This window comes from Crocuta crocuta, unplaced genomic scaffold, assembly GCF_008692635.1.
Source record: "Crocuta crocuta isolate KB4526 unplaced genomic scaffold, BGI_CrCroc_1.0 scaffold762, whole genome shotgun sequence".
NCBI classification, from domain to species: domain Eukaryota; kingdom Metazoa; phylum Chordata; class Mammalia; order Carnivora; family Hyaenidae; genus Crocuta; species Crocuta crocuta.
Genome location: NW_027529524.1, coordinates 348,724 through 357,769, shown reverse-complemented (window position 1 = coordinate 357,769; position 9,046 = coordinate 348,724). Strand labels below are relative to the sequence as shown.

Genomic DNA, 9,046 nt, shown 5'->3' with positions numbered 1-9,046 from the left:
GCCTCAGCGGGGTGGGGGCAACCCAGGCTCCTTGTCCCCTCGGGACCCAGGCTCCTCTGCCCGTCGGGAAGGCCCCTCTCGAGAAGGTGGCCCTGTCCGCTCCCAAGGCTTCGGCATCCAGCGCAGGGCATCCGGTGGGGAGGCCTGGGGGATAGGTACGTAGGTCATACTGGGAAGTCAGGGATAGAAAAGACAGGAACTCAGATGGGAATCCTTGGACACAGACTTAGAGCCACAGGGGTCTCCCTTTCACCTGCTGGTAGAGGTCGATGCGCTGGGTGCGGAAGACTCCGCTGTAGGTAGAAGGTGGGGCCTTGAGACGGGAACTGAGGCCAGAGAAAGACCTAAGGGAGGAAAAGTGTTTAAGGCAAGCCTGACACCTCTTCCGTGGCCCCTTAGTAAGAAAGCCCTTAAGGGTGAGCAGTCTGCATCCCCACTCCCTCCTCTTGCCTTCCAGCTGGGGGAGTACGTGATGACCCAGGTCCCCCAAGGTTGCTGCTCAGTTTCCGATAATCCTGGAAGGGCTTTAGTTCCACTGCGTGCAGCTGAAGGAAAAAAATTCATGAGCCTTCTGCTTCCCGACCCAATTCACCTGGAGATTCTGAATCCCTACCCCTAGCTCTTGGAGTTCCCTAGCACTTCAGTTCCTGTAACTTACCTCTGCTCGCCCCAAGCTAGGGGGGAAGGGCCTGGCAGGTGAAGGCAGCACCCGAGTAGCAGGAGCAGGTGGGGGCCGCACAGCCAGACTAGGGGGCTGCAGAGCAGGGCCCACAGGTAACAGAGAAAGGGGCGGTGGGGCAGGAGGTGGCGCTGGTGGCAGGGAGCCAAAGTTCACCACAGGCAGCTGCGAGTCCACCACAGGTAGAAGCATCTACAGTAAGAAATAACGTCAGGAGAAGGTACTGAAGGCAAAGAAGAATGTCATAAAACCAGAAAACAGTCAGACAAAAAAAAGCTAGAAACGGAGTAGAGAAACCATGAAGGGCAAATGACATGACAAAAGGTACCTGCTGGGCAGGGGCCCCTGAGGGGAGGAAGCCACTTTGGCCACCAGGTTGCAGAGGAGTAGAGTAAAAATCTGAGGGGGATGGCAGATCCTGGCGCACCTGTTGGGGAAAACAGGGAGAAATGTCAACTCCCAAAAGGATTCTCCCCCACCCCTAACTGCAGCCCAGCACCTGTCCACCTCTCACCTGAAGCAAGGGTGGGTCAGGCAAAGGGCTGGGGCAGAAAGCTGGAGAGTAGAGGAAGGAAGGTGGAGGGTAGAGGATTCCCCCAGCTGGCAGCTTCCCCAGCTCCGTTGCTTGCAGTGCGGAGAAATCCAAAAACTGGCCCTTGACAGCTACCCCAGAAAGCAGTGCTGAGGGGGGTGCTGGGCCCGGGGGAAGGTACAGGGGCTGTGATCTGGGGGGTGAGAAACAAGTCAGGAAATCAGAATCATCTGTTCCAAGTTAAGTCTGCTAGGGTTTCATACCCTCGAAACAGGTCTTTCCCTTCCATCCCACTGAAACATAGTTCTGTGTCCCGAGATCAACAGGCATCAAGTCTCACCTGTAAGGGTGAAGTGAGGGTGTCCCAGGGCGGAAGCCTCCGTTGTTGGGATGTAACTGAGAGTCTATGGCTCCCCCTGAGACCTGAGGGAGAGCAAGGCTGGAATAGCTCGTTTTTCTGGTCAAGAAAAGATTTCCCACCCCACCCACTACAATAAAAGCAAGGAAAAAAATGAAATAATAAAACGGCGTTTTACGACTACACAAATTAGAAAGAGACTATAAGGGGCAGCAAGCAGAAAGGGGTCATGGGGCAGGAAGTAGGACCTACCTGAGAACTGGGAGGCCCAGGGCTACCATAGAAGACCTCAGGGTACAAACGCTGGCCTGAGGAGCTGGGCTCTGGGCCACAATGTCCAGGACCCAGGTTCTTGGATTGTGGCTCAGCTGAGGCAGAAGCACTGGGGAGTAACTCCCAGTCTCGGGACATAGGGATGGCCTGTGAGGAAAAAGCCTTTTCAGGAGCAATGTCTGGGCTTCCTGGATGTCCAGGTCACACCCAGCCGTTTTCTCCAGAAACCAAAGACCTTTCCACCAAACTCTCATTCTCCTACTCACCTCAGTGACTGATGCTAACTCCTTCTCTGCTTTTAAACTGTCTCCTACCACTAGGCGCAAGTCCGAGTCCTGTGGTAGTGATGCAAGGGAGATTGTCCCATGACTCAACACATGTATCCTCCACATCCCACCTCCATCCTTCCCCTCTCCACCTGACCCAAGATACTCAGATCCTGCCCACACAGACCTGGTCACTGGTGCCAAACTGGACCGGGGGCCCAGATCGATGGGATGGCCGGAGGGATCCGGGCTCTGGGCCTCTGTCTGAACGCTGCAACCGTTCTGTGCCAATGGGGCCAGGGGGCAGAGGCTGCTCCCGGAGCTCCTGGTTGGGGAAGTAAAGAAAATCAAATCAAGTCTCCCGAATGAAAGAAGACAAATATAGGGCCAAAGTCAGCGGCCCAGAAACCTTGCCCTTCTTTTAGAGTTTTACCTTTCTGTCCCCATCAAGGGGGGCAGGTGGCCGTCTTCTAGGAGGTTCAGAGGGTTCAGAGCCAGGTGAACCCTCACCAGGAACAGCATTCAGGGGTGAGGGGCCTCCCGGCCGCTTGGGAGGCCCGTCTGCTGCCCCCTTGAGTCCTCCATCAGGGGAACTTCGCTGGCTGCAGGGACCTGATGACACCTGAGAATCCCCACTCAGGTCCACCCCACTGTCAGACTGACTCATCTGAGAGGAGTAGAGAAGTCAGTTAAGTCAAGGTAAGTCAAGTGAACTCATCAGCCAATACCTGACTGATGTTTACAAACATACAAACTGAAAAAAAGGGAAAAACTATGTGAGCAAACAGCCCTGGACAACCCAGACCAGTGGGGAAGCACTACCAGTGCTCAACAGAATCCCAGCTCAGATACTCCCTTCCCATCACTTACCTCTGTTGCAGCCACATCCTCAAAAGGGCTCAAGGGTTCCATCCAGGGTTCCATGGAGCCAGGCCGGTAACTCTTCCGGCTAGTGGCTGGGCAGAGCACCAGACAGCAGAGATGAGAGGCAGTCCAGAGCCCACCTGGCCCTTCTGGCCCTCTGACATAGCCCTTTCCAACCACAGCTCAGTTTTACTCACCAGTATGTAAACGGTTCCAGATGTGAGGGGTCAGGGCCTCTGTCCCTGCCTCTCTGCACTCTCCCTGAGGGCCTGGGCCCTCAGGCTTGGGGCCCAAGAATCCAGAACTATGAGAGGGCGGCAAAGATTCCTAAAGGTGAGAAATGCCAGAGGCAAAACATAAATGAGGTGGTAACTGGGTAGTGGAAGTGGCTGGGCCACAGTGAGATATGGGGCAAAAAAGGACACAAGAAATGACTAATATGGAAAATTTGGGGGTAAAGACACAGTGACAAGAACAGGGAAAAGTGGAGAAAACATAAGTGAGAACCTTCAGGAATTAAGAGCAGTGAAGCACAATCTCAAGCTCCATCCCTCACCTCCTGCAGCAGCTCCGGTTTTCTGGGAGGTCGTTCCCGCCGTTTCGGGGGGAAGGGATTAACCCCAGCAGAGTCCCGGGGAGTTCCGCCCACCCCCCTCACCATCAGCCCTGGCTCCTCGAAATGGGGGTCTGGGGAAAAAGGGAAATCGTCAGCATCTGCCTTGGTTTAATCTGACCCTAGCTTTCCTATTAACCCCCTCCCAAGCCTTCCACCTTTGTTCGGTCCAGACCCCCAGCATCAAGGTCCCCAGGGCAGACTCTCCCTTTAGCGCCTGACCTTTTCTGGGGATGAAGATATTCCCACGCTTAGCCCCTCCAGCTTACCCGAACTGATGCTGTTGCTGGCCCTCTGAGGGTCATATCGAGTTGGGGGCCGAGGGGAGGGGCCCTGAGGGGTTTGGGGAGGCCCAGGCTTGGGCCTTGGGTGCCCGCCTGGTGCAGCTGCGCTCCCTTGGCGGCTGCTGAGTTGGGCCAGAGCCTGTTGGATGCCAGCAGGGTTGCTGTGGATAACTTGGTCCAGGCGGAAGACAGCAGAGCTGCTGGGGGGTGGGGGAGGCAGAGGAAGCCCTGGGGGACGCTCCTCAGGTCGGCTGAAGAAAAGAAAGCATCAACTCTAATATTCATGGAATTGTTAACTCTTTCTCTACTAGTCAAATCTTCCAACCCTTCCCACCTCCCTGTGGAAACCCAAGTGTTTCTGAGCATGTCTAATCAATTCTACGTGTATGGCATGAATCTACAGAATGGAGCAAAGAACAAATACACACACTCCTGACCCAATCAACTTTCCAATTATTTTTCCTACACGAGTGTTCCAGTGCCCAGCAGCCCATGTGCCCTCAGATCTCAAAGTCCATGGTGCCCAACTTCCCTTTCCCGCAGATTCTCTCCCCTCCACCACTGTCCAGCCTTAAGAATAAACTCGACAGCCTGCCCCTACCCACCTTCGGTTCTTGGGAGAGGGCCAGCTCCTCTTGTCCCCTCGCCCTGGGCCGGTCCTCCCTCCAGGCCCCCCACCACCTCCTCCACTGCTGCTGCCACCGCTGCTAGCCTTGCTGCCAGGGCCTGGGCGCCGGTTCTGTCTTTCCATGCCTGGCCGCTGACTTGAGAAACTCCGCTTGCTCAAATCCTTGGCTCTCTGGCTTAAATCTCCACGGGACATGGTTGAAATGCCTGGTCCAGTTCCACTTCCACTGCCCCCAGGAGTTCCCACAGCTTTGGGAGCCAGCAGTGCTGCCGGGGGAGCCTCCTTGTCCCCCCGGCGCTCACTGGCAAAGTCGCTGCTCTCTGATGCAGTCTCCCACTCCTCATTGGCTTGATCGGAGTTCTGGTTTGACAAATCTGGAGACTTGGCAGCTGCCCGGCGCGGGGGTGGGGGCACAGACACTGTTGTGAGTGTCTCCTCTGCTCCAGAGGCAGGGGCTGGAAGAGCTAAGGAAGAGGGCTTGCCCTCAGTCCCTCTGGCAGCATTCTCCCGTTCCTGTTTCAGCCTCCGGAACCGAGGTGGTTTGTCCTGCTGCTGAGCCCTCCCGTGCCTCCTCCGTCGGGGCCGCTCCCCATCTTCCACACCCATGCCCACGTTGGTGCCTCCACTGCTGCTTCCCCGGGCCACGGGGGACAGAGGCCCTGTGATCAGCTTCTCTTTCAAAGGCTCCTTACTTGGTGGCAGAGGAGCTGTCGGAGGCTTCTTGGGAGCCAGGGACTTGGTCGGAGGGCTCCAGCCTGGACAAATGGGTGGAGGGGGCCGCCCCCCTCCTCGACCCCGGCGGGATGGCACTCCTCTGGGAGTGAAGACACGCCCACCTCGGGCAGTGGAAAATCGGGCTGGGGCTGGTGAAAGAGGGGCTGCCGATGGAGGAGGAGCGAGAGGAACCTGGGTGAGCACTCCTTCCTTGGCTGGAGGAGCCTCCTTGTCTGAGGGAGCCAGATCGCTCTCATGGGTTTCACTGCCCGTTTCTGAGCCCCGCTGCCGGCGCCGTTTGGGGATTTCTTCATACTCAGAACCCTCGCTTCGCGTCTCGCTGGCAGTGCGGCCTCGGGGAGCAGGGGGATGACTGGGTCCGCCTGCACCACCTCCACGCCCATCATCTCCTCGGAACTCTCGGTAACTGCGGAACTCTCGGCTTCGAGTTCCCCGCCCTCGGCCCCCATAGGTGCCCCGAAAACCCCTCCCTCTGGCAAAATACTCGCCTCGGCCCCGGCCCCGGCAAGAGGTAGGACCCACTCTTTCATAGGAGTAGTCCCTCCGAAGCCTTGGGGCAGGGGAAAGATTCCCACTGGGTGGGGTCTCCTTGGGGACCCCTATCTTCCCCTTCGCCGTCTTGAGGAGGTCTGGCTTTGGAACCTTGGGGCTCTCATCGCACTGTTCCAGAGGTTTGGGAGGCAGCTCTTCGACTTTCGTCGGTGGCAGGGGTTTCTTTATAGGCCCAGCACGGCGGGGAGGGGCTCCTGGTTCCTCTGGAGGGATCCCACGACGACTACTGCCCGGGCGAGGGCCCCAGCGGGTCTCAGTGCGGCTCTCTCTGCGAGGTGGAGGGGGACCTTGGCCTCCAACTCCACGGGTAGGCTTTCGGCTGGCATCTGGACCCGTCAGTTGTGGAGTCTCCTCTTTAGGGGTTTCCTTCTTCGGTGGGGGAGCTTGTATTTTGGTGGCTTCGTCATTGCCTGGGGGCCAAGGGAGTGGACGGGGCCCTGTGGAAGCTGGTTCATCCAGAGGGAAGCGAGGGATCGGAGGCCCAGTGGCTCCATTCTCAGGAAAGCCTGGATAACTGGCCAAATAGGGTGGTGGGGGAGGTACTGGGGGGGTCTCGCTCCTAAAAAGGGCAACAGAAACAACTGGAAATTAGAATGAAGAAAACTGCAAATAGATGGAGAAAGAGAATACTTTATTACCACCCAGACACTCGCCTCACATTTATTCCTGTCACTGCACCAATAACCCAAAGGACCTTTCTCCTAGCCCAAATCCTTTCAACAGCAATGCACTCACTTCCACTACTCAGACTCACCTCATCCCCTTGTCATCCTCATCAGCCGCCTGGCGCAACGGGGAGGTAAGCGGGCGGGGGTCAGTAGGTGTGGTGGTGAAGACATCTCCTACCCAGGCCAACTTTGGATCCACTGGCGGGGTGCCCCGATCCCGCAACAGGGGAGGTGCATGGCGCTCGAATGGCTCTGAGCTTGAACCCCCACTGTCTGAGCGCTCCCGGGGAACTAGTCCTAAGAAAACAAGAGGGATGAGAAAGCTAACTCTCTGACAGGCCCTCCAGCTCAAAATGCACCTCCTTAGTCTGCTTCTGTCAGTCATATCAATGATCAATGTCAACTTCTCGGTCTTTTATCCCTGCCAAGTCTGGGCCTGATGTACGCTCCTCAAAGAGTTATCCTATCTATCCACACAGCTTCCATAGAATGAATCAATGAATCCCCCGCAAATAAGTCTTGGCCAATGAAAGACCATTGTTTCTTTCCCAAAGCCATACCTGAAACAAAGAGCCACCTCAGCAATACTAACCACTTACTTGCCCCACCATCCTCCACTGGTGACCCTTCATCCCCACAGCAAGATGCTGATACCCACTTCCTGGGACTGAAGTGTCCCCTACCCACTCCTATGCAAGGGTCCTTACCAGTGGGATGCACACCAGGAGGGTAGAAGTCCAGAGGGGGCCGGCCCTGGAGGAGCCGGGGGTCCACATAAGGAGGAATCATCATCCAGCGGGGATCAAAGTTCATTGGAGGCATGGGTGGGGGCCGGCCCAGAGCACCTGGGTACAGGGCCTTGGGTGGTGGGGGCGGAGCCTGTGGAGCTGGCACAGCCCCCATGGTCACAGGCTGGGGCGGTGATGGTGGTACTGGAGCAGGTGGGGCGGAACCCTGTTGATGCTGCTGCCACTGCTGCTGCTGCTGTTGCTTCAAAAGCTGCTCCTGGGAATGGACAGAAGAAGAGAGAGACCTCAAAACTCCTGCCCCACCCTCAAGAGAAAAAAGAGACACTTTCAATGAAGCAAAGTTAATACACAAATGTGATATACACTTGGACTAGAAAGAAGCCAGGGACACACAATGGAAACAAGAAGTAGTAGTGGGCCTTGGAAGGCAACTTACAAACAAGATAAACATAGAAGCCAGGGAGAGAAAGAGCTCTTGATGGGGGAAATAACTTGATCTCACCTGCTGCTGCCGCTGGAAACGAGGTGGCAATGACTTCTGATATTTGGGGTAGCCCAAGCTCTGGCTTGGGGGCTGCCGGCTGGGACCAACCCCATCACCCTTGGGCTCCACCTTCGGGGCAGGGGTTGTGGCAGGAGAAGGAACCTCTTCTGGTTGTTCAGAACCCTCTTTTGAGGACAGCTGGGGTTCCACTGCATTGATAAAAAAAGATAATCATCAGTAGCCTAGTACGCCAACCGGTATGCCATGAACACCCCCATCACCTCAGCTCTCACCTCCAACACTCTCTCTAAAGATAAGCGCTTACTTTTAACAACGGTGACATTAAATTCCCAAAAAAACACCAAAACAACCCTTTCTTCAATCTTGCTCCAGGCTGAGTTTATACGAAGCGGTTTTAGGTCACTACGTATCCAGGAAATCAAATATCCACACAAGCAGAAACCCTTTTTTCCTCTGCCATGGACAGTCCAATAAACCAACTTCATTTCCTCCCATCTGTACCACCTGCACCCCCAGCCCAAACACATTAGAGCTGGGACACCTGGTAGTACCCTATCCCCATCTCCATACCTGGGGTGGCTTCGAAGCTGCCACTGCTGGTGCTACTGGTACTGCCACCACCACTCACCAGGGTGGGAGCTGGAGCCACACCTGTAGTGGGGGTGGACTGGGCAGGTGGGGCCTGTGCCGGCTCTTCCGGTTCTTTTTCTGGTGTTGGGGCTGGTGCTGGTGGAGGAACTGGAGGCGCAGAGAGTTCTTTGGGGGCTGCAGGTGGTGGAGCTGGGGTAGGAGGGGCAGCAGGTGGGGCAGCAGGCTCTGCTTTGAGCCGCTTGTCGGGCGCCCCAAACTTCTCATCAAGTCGCTTGAGTTTTTCAGCACAGGCTGCCCTGCGTTCCTCCTGCATGCGGCGTTCTTCCTCTTCTCGCCGTCGCCGGGCCCGCTCCACAGCCAGGGAGATCTCAGATGAAGACTGTTTTCGCCGTTGCCGCCAGGCCTCATCCTCGTCTTCGGGTGCTGGAGGCTTGCAGGGAGGGGCCCCCCGATCCTGTCAATGGGCAGACCCGGCAGGGCCAGACGTGTCAGTCGTCAGGTTTCTGATCTTTTGCACAGACTGATCAACTGTCTCTAGCTGCGGGTGCAGGCACCGGCCTTGGGTTGGTGGCCTCTCCGGGTAGGGGCAAATTCGTCCTAGTCTTGTTTCCTCTCTTTCAGAGACCCAAATACCCAGGCCTCCTTGTTCTTCTTCACTAGCATACCAATTTCTTTTTCACCCAGACTCCCTCAACATCAAAGATGTTCCAGACCTTTTCAGAGATACTCTACAGCTCTACGCTTCCTGT

General features: G+C 56.2%; 1 protein-coding gene across 1 annotated transcript in view; it reads right to left on the bottom strand.

Moving 5' to 3' along the window:
• Positions 1 to 3: 3 nt before the first annotated feature.
• PRRC2A (proline rich coiled-coil 2A) overlaps positions 4 to 9,046 on the bottom strand; it is a 13,005-nt gene continuing 3,962 nt past the window's right edge. The window contains exons 11-30 of the mRNA XM_077760893.1: positions 8,277 to 8,751; positions 7,704 to 7,894; positions 7,160 to 7,457; positions 6,539 to 6,749; positions 4,475 to 6,343; positions 3,855 to 4,120; positions 3,529 to 3,659; positions 3,170 to 3,299; positions 2,979 to 3,064; positions 2,542 to 2,775; positions 2,296 to 2,433; positions 2,109 to 2,177; positions 1,822 to 1,989; positions 1,552 to 1,634; positions 1,194 to 1,404; positions 1,008 to 1,106; positions 659 to 871; positions 451 to 545; positions 254 to 344; positions 4 to 144 (exon numbers count right to left, since the gene is read on the bottom strand). Coding sequence (XP_077617019.1) covers positions 4 to 144; positions 254 to 344; positions 451 to 545; positions 659 to 871; positions 1,008 to 1,106; positions 1,194 to 1,404; positions 1,552 to 1,634; positions 1,822 to 1,989; positions 2,109 to 2,177; positions 2,296 to 2,433; positions 2,542 to 2,775; positions 2,979 to 3,064; positions 3,170 to 3,299; positions 3,529 to 3,659; positions 3,855 to 4,120; positions 4,475 to 6,343; positions 6,539 to 6,749; positions 7,160 to 7,457; positions 7,704 to 7,894; positions 8,277 to 8,751 — 5,199 coding nt within the window. The remainder of the gene's footprint in view (positions 145 to 253; positions 345 to 450; positions 546 to 658; positions 872 to 1,007; positions 1,107 to 1,193; positions 1,405 to 1,551; positions 1,635 to 1,821; positions 1,990 to 2,108; positions 2,178 to 2,295; positions 2,434 to 2,541; positions 2,776 to 2,978; positions 3,065 to 3,169; positions 3,300 to 3,528; positions 3,660 to 3,854; positions 4,121 to 4,474; positions 6,344 to 6,538; positions 6,750 to 7,159; positions 7,458 to 7,703; positions 7,895 to 8,276; positions 8,752 to 9,046) is intronic.